We start from the raw sequence: 21,990 nt of genomic DNA on the forward strand, positions 1-21,990 counted from the left end.
CTGAAGAAAATAACCAAATCTTCTTTGAAGTGAATTCAGCTTTGTCCACACAAAAAACAGATGATTATATTGATGCACGTCCTAGAAAACTGCTAAGAACGGAGTGAACTGATGGGATGAACATGGTACATATAAATGAAATTTGACTTTAACAATTGTTTAATACAATAAATGAGCAACATTGTGGCCATCAAAATTAACAATATACAAAAGTTGGGACAAGCTGCATATTGTCCGATGTTTCAGCTGAGTCACATGATCAATTTTCCCATCCTCCTATGCATGGTTGCATGCTAGAAGAGTAAAAATGCAGGAGCAAAATGCTCACGACGGCTGCAAAAGCACAAACTCGTGCAGCATTCCGACGAAATTTGAGGCTACTTCGCTGCTTCCCATGTTTATTAAGTCAGTGGATTAACTACTACTCCCTCCGTTCCTAAATATTTGTCTTTCTAGACATTTCAAATGACTACTACATACAGATGTATGTAGACATATTTTATAGTGTAGATTCACTCATTTTGCTCCGTATGTAGTCACTTGTTGAAATGCCTAGAAAGACAAGTATTTAGGAACGGAGGGAGTACACATTTACAAGTGTATCTCTGTAGAGCTCTAGAGTAGAGCAAATTAGCCCCATCAAAATTTTACTAATCAAGCACTGAGAAGACTGGGACACCCTTGGCACTGAAAGTGTCGCATTTCACAAGCACTTCCTCTCCAACCTCAAAGTTGTTCTGGCTATTTTCCTGCAAAAACATTCACCCGAATTTCAGTACCAACGACCAAAAGATGACATAACCACAACGGGTTCAAAAAATTGAACAATGTACGAAATACTGCGTGCGGCAGCATTAACCAATAGAGAACACCAGAGAGATGGGTAGGAAATTACCACAAACTTGTGCATTCCACGAACTCCATCACTCAGCTCAAGTACTAATCCATAGGCCCGTATTTGGTAGACCTTTGCAGTAACTACATCGCCCAGCTTTATAGAACCTGAGCGGAAGTTCTTGGGACTCGAATGCTTCAGGGTATTGCTTATTTCCTGTTCTGGAATGGCATTGAGCCCATTACTTGCAGAATCATCAGCCTTCCCTTTATCGAGCCCATTACTTGCAGAATCATCAGCCTTTTCTTTCTTACTTTTCTTGGCAGTTGACGTAGTTGACGCTTTCTTAGGGGTAGCTTTCCTAGCCTCCTGCTGTTCTTTGGTTGGTTTAGATGCTCTAGGGGATGGCTTTGCAACCTTAGAACTTGCCGCCTTTGAACGTTTCTTAGTAGGACCATTTGCAACATCTTGAGCATCACAGTCAGCAGCACTGCGAATTATAACTGTAGGAGTAGAAAATGCAGGCGTTTCCTCAGTTGTGTCATCTTCATCTTTGCTATTGGATGAATTGACATCAGCATCCTTGCTGGGCATGTTCTCCACGGCGGCCCAACCAACAAGGTCTTGATTTGGCAAAAGAGTAGCATCCTCACTTGCTAACTCCTTTTCAGGCTGATGGGAATGGGGTAGGTTTGCTTTGAGTGAAAGTTTAATATTACCCCTCACGTCCTGTCCAATGCATGTCAATGAGAGCGCTTGACCAACAGATATAATATCCGTGACTTTTGAAACCTGATGGAAGAAAGGAAATAAAACAAAATAAACAAATAATAGTTAGAACTAATTAAAAGCTGCTTTGCCAGTATATAGAATACAATGGAGAACTTATAAATGCGGTGTAGAAGGTAACAAAAACTCTGGTTCATGGTTTTTTGTGGCACAGTGTCATTGCTCCTTGTCTATTATAGTTATAGTGAGTCAAGGCAGTAAAAGGAGGGGCATCGCAAGCACCACTTTCATTCAAAAGGAGAGCAAAGAGGAATCTCTATTAACAGAAAGAAAAAAGCAGGAGTCTAAACTAGGATTGGTGGTGGACCAACCCAATCTGTTCTTCAAACCAAGTAAGAAAGGCTTGAACCAAAGAGACCAATCCAATCCTGGAACCAAATATTCTTTAAAAAATTCAAACGGTATCAGCAAACACTTTTCAACTTGAGTACCACATACCCAAAAATATTCATGCACCCTCCGTTAACAAATGTAAGATGTTTTGGTTATTTTAATATAGACTACATACGGACTGAAATGAATGAACCAACACACTAAAACGTGTCTATATACATCCGATTCAGAAAAAAGTTAGAGCATCTTATATTTGTGAACAGAGGGAGTATATTCTGAAGGAATGGCACTGAATTATTCAAGGCAAAGTAAAAGAATCGAGATAGTCAGTCCTATCAACCTTCTACAAAATTTCATGATAAAAACTGGTCCATGAAACAACTCAGAAATGTGAAGCAGAATTTCAAGAGAAATACCGGTTCATGTGATAGCTCAGAAATGTGAAGAAGACCTTGCTGTCCGCCATTGAAATCCACAAAAGCGCCATACTCCTTTATTGAGGAAACAATTCCTTTGTATGTCTTGCCAACTTCAATTTCACGACCCACAAGAAATTCAACCTGCAAAGACATAGAACAGGTTAAACTTTCTCATGTAAAGATTCTTCCTCCCAAACACTTGCAAGGAATGATAAAAGAAGGTGATGTCATATCTGGCTTAAGCGACCTGCCATTGAATAACTGATACATACCTTCTCAATAGCCTTATCCATAATTGGCTGAGTTTTAGCAATAATAGTGACTGTACCATCACTAACAGATACCCGTGCACCTTGAGAAAATGGAAATTAGTTACAAAGTTAGCTGCCTAAAATTCTTACAAAATACAGAAGGGATAGCTAAATGAACTACATACATGGATTCAAATATACAAGTTACGAAACAGAATGGTGACAAAATATGCCCATATTGAGTTTCTTTTAGAATACGTCCATATCCAGTTAATCCTGAAGGGAACTTGAATTTCTGACTTTGGCTTATCACAGACATGCAGATCTAGACCTCCACACAGAGTGACAGCTAATAGTAACAGCCCAAAAGCAAGTCTGTAGAAACACAGCCCAAGGAGTATTAACATCAAAGAGCGTGGTTTTATTTTTACACCCCTACTGCTACCGAGCAGATGATGATGACGCCACCCCAAGCTACTTGACCATATATCAGGACTTGAAATGAATAAGCCATTTCGTGATGACAGAATAAAGGTTGTATCGCCCATGTTTTACACATGACAGTAGCGTACACTTGTTTTTTTATTAGGGTGTGAAATGTGGATGCGCTCCGTTTTGGAAAAAAAATGTGTATGCGCTACAGTGAAAAGATAAAAATATGTGAATCTCCAAGCACGAACTCACGTGGGATCTACAGGTGGTATGTAGCAACATATGTTCCTATCATCAAATGAAACAATCTGTATCAGTATTTTATTCTTATTATTAGTCCAGGTTCTGCAACCATAAAGAAAAACTTCAAATTTCAAAGAATGCAACCCTGCAATCAGTCAATGCTCAGCTGAGATTAATCTTTTAGTCTTTACAAATATCAAAAAGTATTCATTTCATTTCATGAAGGGGAGCCTTGGCGCAAGCGGTAAAGCTGTTGCCTTGTGACCATGAGGTCACGGGTTCGAGTCCTGGAAACGGCCTCTTGCAGAAATGTAGGGAAAGGCTGCGTACTATAGATCCAAAGCGGCCGGACCCTTCCCCGGACCCTGCGCAAGCGGGAGCCACGTGCACCAGGCTGCCCTTTTTTATTCATTTCATTTCATCTAGGCAGAGTCGATGATGGTTCTTAGTGTTGCCTTCAAAAAATCAATTCAGTTTTTCTACAACGAAAAAGAAAAGTGCAAACAGGATCCAAAATAAGTTGCCAAAAACTGAAACACATGTTATCAATCATCAAAATAATTTGTGGCACAGCAGACAATTACAAAATTCCACAAACTAGTACTCCCACTGTCATAATATAAGACGTTTTTTGACACTGTCAGTCTCAAAAAACGTCTTATATTATGAGACAGAGGTAGCAATATTTAACCCTCGCGTCAAATGTGACATGAATAATGTCTTAAAGAAGAGCTTAAGAAACGGCATGAACAAAAATCAGGTAAAACCTAGCTTTATACCTGTATCTTGCTCAATTTTTTTCCTGTGGAAAAGCAATTTCCTAAGAGAATCACTGCTGAAGCTCAGTGTGGCTGCAAATAGAGAGGCAATTGTGACATCAACAAATCAACCTAACCTAAAAGGGAACAGTGAAAGTGCATCAACAAACCTAATCGAGGAGAACTTCCATCATTGATAGCACGAGCAGAACTTATTTCCTGATCCATGCGATCAAGGATTTGATTACGAGCCTTTCGTGCAGGCTCCAAACTTTCACATACTATGTCCAATGGTATTCCAGCAGGTTTTATATCCAGCTGAATAGCAGTAATACCTCTCCTTGTTCCTGCAATTTTGAAGTCCATGTCACCCAGGTGATCCTCAAGACCCTGAGTACATCGATGGCCGTGATTAGTTCAGAAAGGAATTTTTTGCTCTAGCAACATATACAGTTAGTCAAAATCTGACAAGGAAAATGAAGAGTGTCTAAGACTTACTAAAATATCCGTTAATATACGGTAACTAGAAATATCTCCAGTAGTTGGGTCTGTTTCACTGACAAGACCCACTGAAACACCAGCAACATGCTCCCTTACAGGTATCCCAGCATCCATTAAAGCCATGCTTCCTGTCAGTCACCATTTTGAAATGCATGAAAAGCAGAATTTATAATATCAAAAAATAAAAATAAACTTCAGAGCAGTTCAAGGACATCACATTGACGCTGGAAAGGCATTTTTATACCCAGATTAACAGATGAACCCTAGAAACCTATTAAACTCAATACAAGATAAAGTCATTTTAGAGGTCTCTTGGAAGTGTTACACTTGCTAATCATTTAAGATATTTCTGCATTATAGACATGATAAAGGCAATTGTAATGCCTCTCATGGCTTTGCTACAGAGCGAAGCACAGACCCTTGATTCATTTTACATAGTGCAGGACATGATGTTGCAAAACTAACGCGTTTGCAAGTGAATGGCATTCCATCACCAAACTACGGATGAAGGTCAATCAGATAAAATGGCATTTAGTTCTAATAAAATAACATCTCCAAGAGTTCCATTTTGTGTATAATAGTAACACTAAATAAAGATGCGTACCTCCACATACTGATGCCATTGATGTTGAACCATCAGAGGCCATGACTTCTGAATTTACCCGAACAGTATATGGAAAGTCACCTTCTGGAGGAAGCACAGCAAGTAGTGCTTTCTCGGCAAGAGTGCCTGCACAATAGAAAAACAAAATTGCGAAATTGGTGGTATTCATTTTCCCTCATAAAACTTTCAACACAAACTAAGGCTGAAATTAGAAAAGCTGAACAGGAGAAAAACAAAGGAAAACACAATCACAGATCAAGAACTTAAATATTGCAACAGATGCCGTTCAGCATATAGTAGAAACCCAAGTATGCACACAACAAACCAAAAGTCTACGCTTTGAACCGCGCAGTTTGCAGAAGTTCCCTAGGCTATGTATTCTTTAAAACATGGTACTACACATATCTCTTTACGGACAGATAAGTTCTTTAAACTGCAGCTCTGCACCAACAATGAAAATACGTACCATGTCCAACTTCACGTCGATTCAAACCCCCACGTTTGGCAACTTCGTTTATTGAAAATGGTGGAAAACTATAATGAAGCATGAAACGCTTTGTTGGTGGGCCAACAATTGAATCCAATCGCTGGGCATCACCAGGAGCACCAAGGGTAACTGTACATAAAACCTACAAGCAAAATTCGGATTATTCATGTGGTGTATACGTATTCAGATTTTCTGGTGTGCCATTGTGCTAGAGAGAGAGAGAGAGAGAGAGAACCTGAGTATCTCCACGTGAAAACAGTGCAGAACCATGCAATATCGGGTATGTGCTTGATTCGCAGTACAACGGCCGCACCTCATCAAGTCGTCTACCATCGACTCTAAGGCCTTCTTTAATTATTCTCTTGCGTATGACCTGCACAAAAGAAGGGCACAACTCTTTATGAACTGAAATAATATAAGTGATTCTACACACAAAATTGCACTGAATGAAATGCTATCAAGTGATGCCAATGATAGATGGTAGCTCCTCACAACTTTCATCTTGATATTAAAAGCTAATAAGCCCAATAACTCAATATAATTTGCACAAGTTCTCAGAGTTTTCCGTGTACTACTGGAACAGAAAATTTATCCTGAATTCAGAAATAGAGGTATAGAAGGATAGAGCAAACAATAGGTCAGGTGAATGCATAGGGACCAGATCTTTCTTTACCAATTATAAATTACTCATGCATATGACTGAAAACAGAGGTTTGGTACAATGGCTGCAAGTTTGCCAAATGTTAAGAATTCGCTATTATAAAGAGATCAATGTGCTCGGTTGTTTCTATTGCACATACATTTGTGCATTGAACAGATAAGATCAGCAGATGTTACATAAAGTTCCAGATTTCAGTGTGTAAAATGAGATATGACAGAATCATTCATTTAGGCACGGCAAAAAATATGATTAAAACATTAATCATTGGAGTTAACATTCCTCATACTGAAACAGGATACCCATGAGCTACTAGTAAATGTGTACGTGCAATGCACGTTGTTATTACGTAGTCTATTAATTGCACGCTCATATTAGGTTGGATATTAATTGCATGTTAATTACATGATTAGTGCTGCCGTTCATATTTGGTACGGCATTAAGTGCATGTTAAACATGTTGAGCGCTCGCCATCGGAGTAATCTAGGCTATGTTTTTAAAGCGTCCCTAAGGCGACGCCTAGGCGACGCCTAGGCGTCGAAGCGCTCCCCCTCCGCTTTGGAAAATCGACCGCTTTGGGCGCCTAGGCGTCCAAAGCGCCCGCCTAGGCGTCGCCTAGGCGCCAAAGCGCCCCCCCTCCCTAAGGCGGTAAGGCGTCGCCTTAAAAACATAGAATCTAGGTCGTTGGATTGACATGGTTTGATGGTCTAGATTAGTTGGATCTGCCCCTTCAGGTCTTTTTTATATTGGTATAGATATAGATGCATTTGTAACAGCAAGAATGTATTTTCCGCTCATCTATTGACAAAGCCCACACTTACGCGTCAAACAAAGACCACACTTTTATCTATATCTTCCAGTTTCCAGAGAAATCAATGTGCTCTACCTGCTTTCTCACAGTATCAACTGCTTTAGGAAGAAACTTCAAGCTTTCCTCGTCACATTCTTCTTCAAGCTTCTCTTTTACAGATTCTGTGATCTTTTGCAGGGCTTCTCCACGCTCAAACTGCAGGAAATGAAAATATCCAATGAATTCATGGTGCAAGCAGAAAACAAGAACAGATTTAACTTATTACTGGATGACTCCTCCAAAAAGGTAGAGGTTAGTTTTTGATTCTTCATGGTTTTCATGGTTTTTGATTCTTCATGATTTATAGTTGAAGCAGTCAAAATATGGTTTTTTGGGCAACCTTTGAACATAGTTTTCATCATAATATACTTGCAAAAGGAAGTGAAAATGATATTCTAGACAAATCTAATTACATTACTTTCATGAAGTCAATCTTTATCTTCCAAACATATTATTATTCAAAGTTTATAAATATCGACCACACAAAATCCCAGGGCTGGGCAACTTCCATGAAGTCAATCTTTATCTTCCAAACATATTATTATTCAAAGTTTATAAAGATTGACCACACAAAATCCCAGGGCTGGGCAACTTACATTTAGGGTATGTTTAGTTTGTGCCGCAAGTTGCCATGCCAAAAAGTTGGCTAGACACAAAATTGGTTGAAGATTTGCTTGTCAATGGATTGGCCAACATTGGCTAGAAAAATGTACTAAAGTTGGTGCTGGAGCATTGACATGTCAAAAGGTTGGTCATACTCCAAACAAAAGCCAATGTTTTGGCCCTGACCAAAAAATTAGCAGGGCTCACTTTGGTCACGATCCAAATGCACCCTTAGAGACGGAGGCAAAAATTGTTAAGAAAGTTCACAATCGCACATTTCCGCTTTTAACTCCACAAACTAGAAAGGAAGAACTTCAACTAGAAAGGAAGACCTGCAGTCAAAAGAGAATACCCAACATACCTTGCCGTATGATTTATCTGTGAAGACTTCCTCAATTGGTGCTTCTGATAATGTTCTGATTTTCTCGTAGTTTTCATCTGAAATCATTGACAGCTTGTACTCTCTTTTCTCTTTGCCAGCTCGCTTGGCCAATCTAATTTGAGGGTCGATATACTTGACTGCCTGAGAATCATAGCCAACTGCATGAGAATATAATTATAATGCATCAACTAAAATAAGAAAGAAATAATACCTCAGAGTGCGCAAGCTTCATTCCTGCTTGAAGATCCCTTTCAGTTATCTCACGAGCTTGTACATCTATCATTAGTGTTTTATCCCGTGAGCATGCATAAACTAGGTTGAGATCACTCAAACCTAACTGCAAGTTACAGAGAAATATACAGAAAATATGAGTAAAGTGAATGAAACCACAATATTTACAATGGATGTGAAAACCACATATAAACTGATGTTAGTTATGGTGCAAATAACAAAGAAATGGAATAGGCACCATGAGCCACGAAACGCTCCTGGGAAATGTTATATCCACAAAGAGTGCAGACGTACACCATCATGGGTACAACTGAGGCACAGTGGAGGATAGATAAAAATGATTACATATTGTAGCACTTGATCGATATTACCTCATCCACTGTTGGGTTCAACACGAAATTCCCATCAATCCTTCCAACACGTATTACTCCAATTGGCCCATTCCAAGGTACATCAGAAAGCATGAGAGCAGCTGAAGATGCATTAGCAGCCATAACATCCGGGTCCTGCTTTCCATCTGAGGAAAGTACATTTACCGTGATCTACAAAAGCAGGATGCAAATCCATCAATGAGTGATAATGCTTGTGCAAACTTCACGAACTTCAGGAATAAAATATTAAACAGAAAAATCACCTGGACTTCATGGTAAAAGCCATGAGGAAACAATGGCCGTATTGGTCGATCGATTATGCGCCCGCACAGAAGTTCTCTTTCCTTAGGGGCACCTTCCCTGCGCATATATGTTGTGGGAATAACACCTTGAGCATATTGCTTCTCTTGATAATCAACCTACAGCCGACAAAATAACCAACATGCTCATCATGGGAAAGATGCAGATAGCAAATGAATAGTGTTGCCTTGAAAATGTGAAGTCAAACATATTCCATTCTTCCTTTTGGGTTAAGCATAGCATATCCCCAGTAAGTTCAATTGGCAATGAGAGAAGTGAAGTACACAATGGGCCTTTAAGCTTGTCCGGGGTGGTCAAGTAGGTCCCTAAACTAGAAAACTGTAGATTATTTAAGTGCTTCAGTGAAGTTTAAGGGTCGACAATGTATTTAGCTCTATCAAATTTTACTGCAGGGTATCAGCAGCTGTAAGAAACAGCTTGAGGGTACTAAAATTACGCTTTATTACCGTGTAGCACTGAACACTACCTGCCCAAAATCAAGCGTGGAAATAGGCAAAAGCTGGTTGGGCAACCGGGATTATGACAATCCACTGCAATGCCACACACAGCCTTAATTTGAACAATCTCTTACGCCAAACTGGTAATTCGCACAAATGAACGCATAATAATTAGTAGTACTGCAACCAAACCGTGCTTGTGAACCATATCGTGCTAACAAAAAAGGAAAAACATGTCGCACAAATCAAATGCTGTAGCTGGAAGACAGTTAAAACTGCGTCAAATGGAAGTTTGTGTATATGCAGATTAAATTGCCACATAGGAGGAGAATTAACAGGCTCTGAAATACACGTCACATCTACAGAAGGGGGAAAACGATCCTTACGGTTAGAGGGAGGAAGTCCCGGACGGGGTCGGAGGACTTGGCGGCGGCGACTGTGGACAGGACGTTGGTCTCCTCCATGGAGATGACCACGGAGCCGTTGGCGAAGCGCGCCATCTTCCCGGTCTCGAAGGCGATGAGGCGACCCCCGATCTCGAACTCCTCGCGGAAGCTCTCCAGCACCTTCCGCCCCGGCGGCGGCGGCGCCGCCTGCGGGGCCTCCTCCGCCGTGTCGGAGAGGAATGCGGCCCGCGTGCCCGGGACGGCGAGCTGGAGCTGGTGCCGGCGGCGCGCGAGGAAGCGGAGCGAGGCCACCGCCATCGACATGGTGGCGCGCGGGGACTGGGAGGAGCGGCAGCAAGAGGAAGAGGGGTTTGGGCCTGGGTTTAGGGTTTAAGCGACGAGGCGAAATGGTTGGGCCTTTCGCCGTCTTGGCACGGGTCCGTGCAGTGCAGCGGTCGATCCTGGACCCATGTGTCAGTGGGCCAAATGAACACAGCTTCTCCAGTTTTACGACCCTCACGAGATCTGGACCGTACGAGGAGCGACCGACGGCTCAGGACGCCCGTATCGTGTCGAAAGAAACCCCATTTCTCTCTCTCTCTCTCCCGCACTGATCGCCTGCCGCCGCCGCCGGGAAGAAGAGCTCCGACTCGAAACCCCCCAAAACCCTACCGCGCCTCCTCCCGTCCTCGCCGTCGCCCCCCTCGCTCCTCCGGTATGCCCTTCATATCGCCCTCTCCTGGCCTCGCCTCGCCTCTCCTCCCCTCCTTTCTGACCGCTGATTTTGCCGTCGGGATTCGTAGGAACGATGCCGCTGGGGCTGATACTGAGCTCGATCGGGAGGTCGATGCGGCGGAAGCGGACGTCCTCGCTCAACATCCTCTCCTCCAAGAGGGCGCCCCGGGATTACTACAAGGGCAAGAACTGCAAGCCCACCGGGTTCCACACCCGCAAAGGTGACAAGTTAGACAGCAACTCTGATCTGAACCTAATTGTCTTCTCGGTATCTTATGCCCGCTGTTCGAGACCACAGCTCTTATCACCTTCTGCTTCGATGCGTCTTTTACATTCAAAGATGCAGGCCATGGTCTGGTCGGTTGAGAAATCTAAACGATTTTGAATCAGATAGTTAAAATAACATGGCACAGCGGATCAAATTGGCTCTCAGTTCGACGTATGGGAACTAGTATTTGCCCCATATTAGGAACGAATATGGGATGTCAAATGTGAAGTGTGTTGTTCTGAGTAAACCATTAAACCGTATGTGAACCAAGTGCATGCTTACTTGGCATTTGACATCATAATAATATGGTAAAGTTTGGTGAGTGGACAAGGTGCAAAACATTTCAATGTAGGCGGTCTATAGCCATTGGGGAGGTTCATGGGAACTAGTATTAACCATGGATTTGTAAAAACTAGTACCAGGTATTTTCAATCGTTGTTCATGCATACACCATATGGCTAGAAAGAACTGCAACTGTGGAGAGCAAATTCAGCAATTTCACCAAAGAAGAATATAGATGCTTCTTTCGATAACATACAAGAATACTGATACAGCCTTGCACTTCATGGAGGAAGAGCCATTCCAATCATGTGCCACATCAGTCTCTCTATCATGGCCACACAAACTTGGAGTTAGGAAAAACAAGGCAGCTTAGAAACAGCAAAACAGTATTGTGATTATATGGCAAGTGAGAAGAGATGTTTTTGGTCATGCCTACGATGGTAGGCTTGTCTTATATTTGTATACTGCCGTGCGGGCATACAAACAGTCATGATCACTAGATCATGGATATAGTTACTGATTCTAGTGTTACCATATGAGTTGCAGAAACGAAACAACTAGGAACTGAACAACTAGTGCCTAGTATATACAAGAGTTAATATGCCCTGCAATCTCAACCACTATGAACAAGGTTGAGATTGGCTCTAAAACGTTCCAACATCTGCTTCGTTGATGGCTTGGTGAAGACGTCAGCGACCTGATCTGCTGACGACACAAAACAGACTTCCAAAGCTCCAAATGCAAACCTTCTCCCAAACAAAGTGGGAATCCACTTCAATGTGTTTAGTGCGTGCATGAAACACTGGGTTTGTAGTTAAGAACTAGCACCCAGATTATCGCACCATAGAACTGGAGGTCTTGGCTGAGGGACATGAGGTTCTCGTAGAAGCGACTGAACCCAAGAAGCTCTGCAGCACCATTTGCCAGGGCTTTGTATTCTGCCTCAGTGTACGATCTGGAAATATCAGGCCGTTTCCTAGCACTTCAAGAGATGAGATTAGGACCAAAAAAAAATTGTGAACCCGCTGGAGGATCTCCGGTCATCAGTGCAACCTGCCCTGTGTGTCTGTAAACACGCTAAGCAATGTGTTCTTGGACCTCCAAATATGTAGGCCAGTAGCTATTGTACCCTTGTCCCTTGATGAAACGGAGAACCCTCTTGGCTGCTTCCCAAGGAACATTTGTTGGCTGGGAGAGATACTGACACGCCTTGTTCTCAGCAGAGGAGATATCCAGCCGAGTCAATGTAAGGTACTGCAGTGCACTGACCGTGCTCCGGTAGGTATGAATGTCGGCTTCGCCAAGAGGAGGAATGCCAAGGTCATGGGACAACTTCTCATGAACACACTTGGGCATAGAAACTGGCTTACAATTTGTCATCTGAGTGTGCTAAAGCAGATCAAGAGTGTACTTCTTTTGCGCGGCGACAATGGCCCTGGAACTGTGAGCCACTTTAATGCCCATGAAGTACTGAAGCTGGCTGAGATCTTATAACCGGGAAGGTGGCAGCCAAATGGCAAAGAAGATGATCTGTTGCTGCAACAGAAGAGCTTGCAATGACAATATCATCGACATAATAAACCAGCATATGGATGGTGACACTGCCATGGGAGAAGATGAACAAAGATGTGTCCACCAACAGATGTACTGAAGCCAATCACTCAGACGTGAGTACCAGACTGTTTAAGTCCATAGATTGCTTTGTGCAACTTGCATACATGCGTCGGATGAGCACGATCTTCAAAACCCGGCTGCTGCTGCATATATGCATCCTCTTGGAGAACACCATGAAGGAGCATTATTGATTTCAGCCATGACTAACTGCAAGAGACAACAAGCGACGCATGGTAGCCGGTTTGACGACAGGACCGAAATGCCAACGTAGTCAATGCTGTGTCACTGCGTAAAACCCTTGGCAATGAGGCGAGCTTTATACTTGTCGATTGAGCCATTGGGTCATTGTTAACTTTAAACACCCACTTGCAACCAATGAGATTCTGACCAGGTGGGCGAGGAACCAGCGACCACGTTGAGTTGTGGCGAAGCGCTGCAAACTCGTCTTCCATAGCTGAGCGCCACTGCGGATCACCTCAAGCAGCACGGTATGAGACAGGCTCGGCGAGAAGGTGTGTCTATTGGGGTCATAGCAGATGGTGCCATCCGTCGGAACCACTTGATGCGACCACCGCGGGTGATCACAGGCCACACCGGTGCTGCTGTAAGCGGTCCAGGAGCATGAGCCGGAGACGGAGGAAGCCCAGCAGGAGAATGATCGCCAACGTGAGGCGAAGCCGAGTGCTGGGCTGGCCCATCAGATGTTGCACCATCTGCATGGCTACGCGTCGAGCACACTCGATGTGCTCGACGAGGTGGCATGATCCGTGTAGCTTGGGGCGGGTCTAACACGCGCCAGCATGGATGGGTGCCAGGGGTACAGGGCCAGCCAGAGCAGGGACATTTCCTGGGTTGTTCACTGGAGGGTCAGCGATCAGCCGAAGTCCTGGACCTGCAGCAGGATTATGAAGCAAATATTGCAAATCATAATGTCTCATACTAGCATTCTGAACGACCGGCTCGGAGGGAAACAAAATGGGCTCGGTGAGTAACGAAATATCAGGGGCGACATTGGATGCAAAGGGGAAAAAAACTCTTTCATAGATCACATGATGAGAAATTAAAAAAAATCAGTGGACCTATCCAAACACTATAATTCAAGCTTCTTGGAATTGTACATTTTTTTTAAACTGGAATTGTACATATTTTGCATACCCTTGAACAGGATTGTGGAAATCGTGGAGAACGCCCCACCAGTCAGTGGGTTACCTTGGAAGGGGGGGGGGAGGGTAGGATGTTAGATGAACCACCAGTCCAATATTTATAGGAGTGTTGATAATGATGATGATGTACAAGAATGGTAATACAACCTTGCACTAAGAAATGCAACTGTATGTGCATCCAGCTAATATGAATAATGCTATATTGCTCGGTCATTGTGGAGACCACATGCTGGATAATGCCAAGGAATAATGTACTGGTGATGGTGGGTATTTAGCTGAACTTAGAATCTGGGTAGATTTCGGAACATTGAAGCGTTGTGTATGTGTTAGATAAGATAATTGTTGTATTGATGTCAGCTAAAACTTAGCATGGGTTTCAATGAAACAAATTCAAGATACTATGCTTAAGTTTTTTGTCCATTTGATTTCATTGAGTGTTTTTTTAGTTCCCGAAAGCTCCAAGTACCTTGTGATCGGTTCATTGTCTCTGGTACCCTTGTGTAGATGTGACTCATCTACTGAAAGTCTAATACACTATGCTTCTTTGAACTGTAAACTGTTTACATATTTTAGCTGCAATAGATTAATTTGATTATGTGTTGCATGCCTATACTGTTATACATAAGGATCAAGTTCCTCGGATATTCTATTCTTGAAGTTACTTGGTTCAAGTAAACATATGCGATCACTTTCATGCTACTGTACAACTACAAAAATCACTTTCATGTTAGGATATGACTTTCATGTTTTTTGTATGGATTTCTTTCATGAGAGGGAAGAGTTTTACTATTTTTGAAATGTTGATGTAATTTTGTAGGTGGCTATGTGATGGTGGATGCAAAGTTACCAAGATTCGTGGTCCCTGACTTGACTGATTTTAAGGTGACTCTCATATTTTTGGGGTTTCAATATTTGGCACAGTTTCCAGTTACGTTTAAGTACCAAAGTTGCCTATGTGTACTTTATTACAACCTCAATTTTGTGGGAAAAGATGTAGAATATTGGAATATTAGCTCTTTTACTCAGAAAAATAGAGCACTAAAATAGTAAAAATAGTTAGCAGTACCTACAAACAGAAAATCACAAACATATTTTAAGCGAAGCTATGAAACTATTCCAAATTTAGCTAAGAAGAGTTAATGTTCCAAATTTAGTACCATTGCATTGTTTAACCTATATAAGCCAGAGTGGAGAAACTGAAACTGGGTGATATCCATTCCAAATTTAGCTAAGAGTTAATGTTCCAAATTTAGTACGATTGCATTGTTTAACCTATAAGCAAAGGTGGAGAAACTGAAAGTGGATGATATCACGTGTATTGGGCAAAAAGCTCCCTATGTGATTTGGCCGAGAGAATCATCTTTCCCTTCATTTTATGCCTTTGTGTTGTAACTAATTGGTTTCCTCTTTCTTTAAATAACTGCAGTTGAAGCCATATGTATCACAATGTGCCAGGGACGAACTCGGAGCCTCCTCAACTGAAAACAAGAACTGATATGTTTCTAGATGCTCTAGTTGTTACTTGTTTTACAAGAATGCAATGCATCTTTGCAATTATGTTTTCTTACGGTGCCCGTGTTCAGAGCATCTAACCTCGTCAAGATTGCTACGTGTGGACTAGTCGTAATAACAAACTTTGTGCCTCAGCATAAATTCGTTTTTTCTTACCAATGTTGATTTACTCTGCGTTCACATTTTTTCTAGCATTTGTGATGTTCATTTCTGAAGCAAGTGATGCTACAATCTGCTTGACATACATGATACTTGTACTGGATCTTATATAGGTGATCCCCACGGAGCGTGGCGTTTGTGTGCTTGGGTTAAGTCAGACCGTTTTAAAAAAAAGTGCATTTCAAAGTTTAAAAAATAATCTGAAAAATCTACATATTCATATGAATGTATGCTAGATGTGAAAAAAATTCATGATGTAAACTTTATGTGTGAGCTACACAAAAAGACAAAGCAAAACCATTGTTTTTTATAGTGAACAGTACATACAGTGTTCACTGTTTTCAAAATCATGATTTTGTGTTTCTTTTAGCTCGCTTGGCGATGTATTTCTATATGAAACTTTACACACAACAGTCATATGAGAATGTGAGATTTTTTTTTTGAACTTTGAAATCTGATTGTTATTCCCTTTGCGCTGCTTCTTCCTTCACCAAATTTTGTTGCTGATTGAATTCTTGAGGAAGCTTCACCTCAACACCACAGTACAGTAGATACAGTAGTCATTGCCCTTCCTTTTTGTAAGTTGGCGGACCTTTGGGTCGAAATTCCAGGGATAGCTGGGCAGCTGAGGTTGCTGCCAGCCCACCTGAGCTCGAGTCCTGACACGGACGTGCGGTGCTCACGGAGTTTCTCCTATAAAGAAGAGCCAACGAGGGTTAGTCCTTGGGTTGGTCTCATTTTTTGAGGACGGGGCGTCGACCCGTTGGCTGGGCAGCTGATGTTGCTGCCAGCCCACCCGAGTTCGAATCCCGGCTCGGACGCGCGGTGCCCGCGGAGTTTCTCTTATAAAAAATGCCAACGAGGGTTAGCCCTTGGGTTGGTCTTATTTTTTAAATTCCAGGGATAGAGTTGTATCATAAGTTTATAACTCAACCTCGAAAGCTATGACATTACGGGCCACAATATTATGGGGCACAACGGATGAAGTAGAGGAGCTATAGCTCCACAACATTACGGGCCACAATGGATGAAGTAGAGGAGCTATAGCTCTTCAAAAGGAGGTTGGTGCTTTGAGAAAGCCGCATCTGTAACTAGTGGCATCCACTTCTCTTCAAGCTCGGGACTGGTGAAACCATGACTGGAAAAAAAAGACGCTTCTCTAAAGGAATAGAAATAGAATACACGTATTTTCTGCCAGATCCGCAATCATATCGCACTATCAGTATTTGTACCTTGCATGAATAAGTCGGGTTTTGAGTGGAGGGTATTAGACCAATTAGATGAGGAAAGTCTCCACTGACTCTCTCATAATGATGACGGTTCGGGAAGCTTGAGCTTGCATGCGACCTCTCCAATGCGCAGCAGCTATGAAGATTGAAGATCACGGTGTCCACTTTTCGAAAAAGCTTTGAAAACAACTCTTGTTTGAGGACAGACTTGTATTAAATCCAAACCTTAGAATGATAGGCCGATCCGCTTTTTCACTCCAACGCAGCTACTAAGCCACTTTTATGGTCTCTTCTCATATCGAAAGATTCATTTGGTTCCAAAGTCGTTTCCATCCTTTGCAATAGCGGAGCTCACAAGGATCTTATTGAGGCATAACAAACCCTAGGGCAGCTACCCGTTCTTCCACTGACTCTTCAACAGGTAATCTAGCCCCAAATTCAATAGAATGATAGGAAAAAGCTTGAAGTTGAGTAGGCACAAAGTTGGATCAAAATATCAAGAGGAAGTTCGATTGGATTGAAATGTATCCTTGATTTTCTGCATGGCATATTTCCTACCATTTCACAAACTAGAATCATTTGATTCCCTCGTGTGATGTCATGTTCAATATTTGTGTATCCAACTTATCCCGATGCTACTCTTTATAGAGTTGTTGGGTTTCACTGAAGAGGGAGGGTGAAGTAGTATAGTAGCAGATGGTATTTCCCTCGGTTAAGAACTAAGGTTTATCTAATCAGAAAGGGACGCCACACAAACAACGTGAACGGTTTCAATACACACAAAAAGCAAATGCTTGCACCCAACAAAGATAAGAGGGTTGTCAATCCCCTTGATCTCATCAATTGCTCTCTCTTATTTGTCTCTTCGCCATGGTCGGAAGGTCGAGTGCGGTTGGGAGCTCGTGGTTGTCCATGGCGACACCGTTATCGACATGTCTTAGTCACACATGAAATCCTAGCCATGTGTGTTCTTTAAATGCTCATATTGTTAAGAATAATTAACCCATCATTAAATATGGGATAATCCCCACTCTTCCCGTACCGGCAGTTCCAACCGATGGAGCGGCTTTCTCCCTGAAGCGTTGCAACCTTTGAAGCCAACCTTTCCGGAATAGTCGCCTCCTTTAGAGACACATGTTGAGATTGTATATAAACTCATATCATCTATCAATAAAGACTGACTTGATTCTCTCTATCATTTGTCTCTCGATTACATTTAACACGTTATCAGCACTGCTCTCCGGCGAGAGCAATTCCGACGAGAAGGAGAGAACGAACGGGCAAAAGCGCTCCCTCCTGCCGGCAAGGCGCGTGTAGCGACACGGCGGTGTGCATGGTCTTCTCGACCGGCAGCGAGCGCAGGCACGCGCGTGGCGTCGCGGCCTCGCTCCCTGATGTGGTGGCAGCGGCTGGACACGACTGCATCACGGGAGGCGGGCGGCGTGATGGATGTGACCACGGCCCGGTTTCTCCGACCGCGGCGAGCCGCGTCAGCCCCCTTCTTCCCTTCTTCTCTTTGAACAGAGCCGGCGAAATAGCCCCGGCGCACGGTGCCCTCCTCTGCGACGGCCGGCCTTGAGTCTCAACGCCGTCATGGCCCTCAGTTACGGTGTGCCTACGCACAGTAGCAGCAGTGCGGCGTCGCACGGCGTTCCATCGCTGCTTCCCCCGGGCCAGAATCGCGATTTCTCGCCAACGGCAGAGGCGACGGCGGTGGCTTACAGCCAACGATGCCCAGCTTGCGGCAGCGCCCGGCCCATCTCCACACGCCATGGCCGCTCATAGCGCAGCGGTCGGCACCCCTCCGCACGGCGGCTGCGCGGTGCATGGTTCAGCCCGGTGCTGAAGCAAGGCGGTGACGTCAGGCAAGGCTCCCCGGCCCTCGAACGCGCGTCCGCGGCGACCGACTGTCGGAGCCTCTGCACACAACCACAGCGGCCGGCCCGAGCGGGGCACCCCTGTAAGTGCTGCTCGCACAAGGCCCGGTGGCCAACGGCGCCCTCCGCGGTTGCCAGGTCCGAGCGCGACACGCAGAGCACAACCACAGGGGTGTCCTCTGGCGTGGCTGCTCGCCGTCACAGCCTCTCCCACAGCGGATTCGACGGCGTGGCTGCTAGAGCAAAGCTAGACGAATCCATTGATTCGTATGCAAGACCACATGAAGCGATAGAGAACCTTATCTCTTCATCATGTTTCGTCTTAACCCTTACCTTTTATGTTATTTACGAAATGCTCCGCAAATTTTCCAGTAAGTCCTTGCACTTATCTGTTAAGCTGGTAGGCTTACAATAAATTGCAAATAAGACTATAGATCTGCATTTAGCCTATTTTCTGTTGAATTTTATAATTCCAGAAATATGTGTATGTTGATACTTGACATGTTCAATGTGTTTACCACATATCAAATTCTATAGAACATGTTTTTCGCGATTGATATTAAGTTTTCTCGCACAACAATGGAGATTTGCGATTGAGAATTATTATTTTCTCGCAAAACAATCTCATTGCGATTGAGATCAATTTTCTCTCGAATATTATTAATTCACCTTGTTGAATTATCTTGCAACTTGATACAACATCATCTCATTTTAATTTGAGGTCTATACAATTCAAGATTTTCACTTGAACATCAAGTTTGCAACATCATTATTATTCACTACATTAGAAGTATTTTTCTGTTGAGTATTGAGATGTATTCCAAATTTTAAGTTGATGTAATACATTCCCACGTTTATCACGTGTTGAGACTAATTATGTCCATTTGCAATAGAGATTTTTAATCTCTTGCAAAGATAAATCCAGTACCTATCTGCAGTACTGTTTCTCCGTTGAGTACGAGGTATTCCGGAATTTTTCTATGATGTACCTATCTCCATGTTAAACACATGTCGAGATTAATACGTCTATTTGCAATTGAGATTTTCAATTTCTTGCAAATAAGAATGCAAAATTCAAGGTGATTTCTTCAAATTGATGCTTGACATCATAAGGTAGTCATATGGATCTACTGCCTACGCAGATTATCGATGACTACTGTTAAAGCCTATATTTTGTCATTATGACATTATAATTGCTTTACAAAGTGCTGCGTGATCTACTCCATTTTGGAGATTATCTTCAATGTGTCATATTTAGCAATTTGAGATTCACACTAATGATTTCAAGATAACTTCTTGAAATACCCATTGATTTTGCTAAGTTCATTACAACATCAACCATGATGGTATTTAATTTACTGAATGTAAATTGATTATGTCTGGCTTACCCATAGCGGTAACATATGGCTATATAATTTGAGGCATTCACCCTCAGTGGCCACCACTGCACTATCTGGGCCATGGACATCATGATCGCTCTTGTGTCTCATGGGATAATGTGTGCAATCCTGGATTCACTCTGATCAGGATCACACCGCTAACAGAAAAATGATGTCTTATATATCACAAGACATTAGATTCAGATCTCAGCATCTAGTTATTCTGGATTAGCAATTCCTAGGAATGAACCTCGAGGGCAAAGGTTTGAATCTTACTTCAACCTTCAAGCGGACATCACTAGCTATGACGGGGACCCTATGGGCACAGAGAATGTGATGGTTGAATATGTATCAACCGACATGTTTGGAGACTATGAATAGTCTTTTTATCTCCTAAGTGGTCAATATAATTAATGTCCATTTACGATGTTGTAACAACAACATAAGTATTTGTTGGAAATATGCCCTAGAGACAATAATAAAAGTGTTATTATTATATTTCCTTGTTCATGATAATTGTCTTTTATTCATGCTATAACTGTATTATCCGGAAATCGTAATACACGTGTGAATACATAGACCACAATATGTCCCTAGTGAGCCTCTAGTTGACTAGCTCGTTGTGATCAACAGATAGTCATGGTTTCCTGGCTATGGACATTGGATGTCGTTGATAACGGGATCACATCATTAGGAGAATGATGTGATGGACAAGACCCAATCCTAAGCCTAACACAAAGATCGTGTAGTTCGTTTGCTAGAGCTTTGCCAATGTCAAGTATCTCTTCCTTCGACCATGAGAGCGTGTAACTCCTGGATACCGTAGGTGTGCTTTGGGTGTATCAAACGTCACAACGTAACTGGGTGACTATAAAGGTGCACTACAGGTATCTCCGAAAGTATCTATTGTTTTATGCGGATCGAGACTGGGATTTGTCACTTCGTGTAAACGGAGAGGTATCTCTGGGCCCACTCGGTAGGACATCATCATATGCGCAATGTGAACAAGGAGTTGATCACGGGATGATGTGTTACGGAACGAGTAAAGTGACTTGCCGGTAATGAGATTGAACAAGGTATTGGATACCGACGATCGAGTCTCGGGTAAGTAACATACCGATAGACAAAGGGAATTGAATACGGGATTGATTAAGTCCTTGACATCGTGGTTCATCCGATGAGATCATCGTGGAACATGTGGGAGCCAACATGGGTATCCAGATCCCGCTGTTGGTTATTGACCGGAGAACGTCTCGGTCATGTCTGCTTGTCTCCCGAACCCGTAGGGTCTACACACTTAAGGTTCGATGACGCTAGGGTTATAAAGGAAGCTTGTATGTGGTTACCGAATGTTGTTCGGAGTCCCGGATGAGATCCCGGACGTCACGAGGAGTTCCGGAATGGTCCGGAGGTAAAGATTTATATATGGAAAGTTGTTGTTCGGGTTCCGGAAAAAGTTCGGGTTTTTTCGGTATTGTACCGGGAAGCTTCCAGAAGGTTCCGGAGGATTCCGGAGGGGTCCGGAGGTCCGGAAACTGTTCCACCACGTCCAATACAGCAGCATGGGCTGTAGGGGGGCGCCCTAGCCTTAATGGGCCAAGGGCACCAGCCCCCCCAAGGCCCATGCGCATGGGAGGGGGAAACCCTAAGGGGGAGGGCCTCCACTTGGCTTGGGAGGCACTCCTCCCCCCCTTGGCCGCACCCCTTGGGGTGGGAAACCCTAAAGGGGGCGCAGCCCCCCTTCCCCCTATATATACTTGAGGTATGAGAACTTCTCCTCTCGTTGGTGCAGCCCTGCCTCTCCTCCTCCTCCTCTCCCATGGTGCTTGGCGAAGCCCTGCAGGATTGCCACGCTCCTCCATCACCACCACGCCGTTGTGC

At 43.1% G+C, this 21,990-nt stretch overlaps 2 protein-coding genes across 2 annotated transcripts; one reads left to right on the forward strand and one right to left on the reverse strand.

Moving 5' to 3' along the window:
• Window positions 1-126: 126 nt before the first annotated feature.
• On the reverse strand, window positions 127-10,273 carry LOC119317129 (polyribonucleotide nucleotidyltransferase 2, mitochondrial-like). Its single transcript, XM_037591530.1, has 16 exons — window positions 9,892-10,273; window positions 9,011-9,166; window positions 8,748-8,918; window positions 8,357-8,482; window positions 8,125-8,286; window positions 7,197-7,316; window positions 5,888-6,025; window positions 5,632-5,794; window positions 5,166-5,291; window positions 4,559-4,689; window positions 4,231-4,450; window positions 4,082-4,153; window positions 2,649-2,728; window positions 2,374-2,517; window positions 896-1,627; window positions 127-749 (listed from the first exon to the last, which is right to left on the reverse strand). Exons 1-16 carry the CDS (start codon window positions 10,213-10,215, stop codon window positions 651-653), a joined length of 2,964 nt encoding a protein of 987 aa, XP_037447427.1. The 5' UTR covers window positions 10,216-10,273; the 3' UTR covers window positions 127-650.
• A 197-nt stretch (window positions 10,274-10,470) lies between these two features.
• LOC119317130 (39S ribosomal protein L41-A, mitochondrial-like) lies at window positions 10,471-15,645 on the forward strand. The gene is made up of 4 exons (XM_037591531.1): window positions 10,471-10,606; window positions 10,695-10,847; window positions 14,771-14,835; window positions 15,380-15,645. The coding sequence occupies exons 2-4, from the start codon at window positions 10,700-10,702 to the stop codon at window positions 15,446-15,448; spliced, it is 282 nt and encodes a 93-aa protein (XP_037447428.1). The 5' UTR covers window positions 10,471-10,606; window positions 10,695-10,699; the 3' UTR covers window positions 15,449-15,645.
• The last annotated feature ends 6,345 nt before the right edge of the window (window positions 15,646-21,990 follow it).

Source organism: Triticum dicoccoides, chromosome 6A (assembly GCF_002162155.2).
Source record: "Triticum dicoccoides isolate Atlit2015 ecotype Zavitan chromosome 6A, WEW_v2.0, whole genome shotgun sequence".
Taxonomy (NCBI): domain Eukaryota; kingdom Viridiplantae; phylum Streptophyta; class Magnoliopsida; order Poales; family Poaceae; genus Triticum; species Triticum dicoccoides.

Coding starts and splice junctions, on each gene's coding strand:
- LOC119317129 (XM_037591530.1), bottom strand. CDS start 10,215: ATGTCGATGGCGGTGGCCTCGCTCCGCTTCCTCGCGCGCCGCCGGCAC. Junction 6,026..7,196: donor TTGATACTGTGAGAAAGCAG/GTAGAGCACATT, acceptor TCTTTTGTGCAG/GTCATACGCAAGAGAATAAT. Junction 5,795..5,887: donor TTTCACGTGGAGATACTCAG/GTTCTCTCTCTC, acceptor TTTTGCTTGTAG/GTTTTATGTACAGTTACCCT.
- LOC119317130 (XM_037591531.1), top strand. CDS start 10,700: ATGCCGCTGGGGCTGATACTGAGCTCGATCGGGAGGTCGATGCGGCGG. Junction 10,848..14,770: donor CGGGTTCCACACCCGCAAAG/GTGACAAGTTAG, acceptor GTAATTTTGTAG/GTGGCTATGTGATGGTGGAT. Junction 14,836..15,379: donor CTGACTTGACTGATTTTAAG/GTGACTCTCATA, acceptor AAATAACTGCAG/TTGAAGCCATATGTATCACA.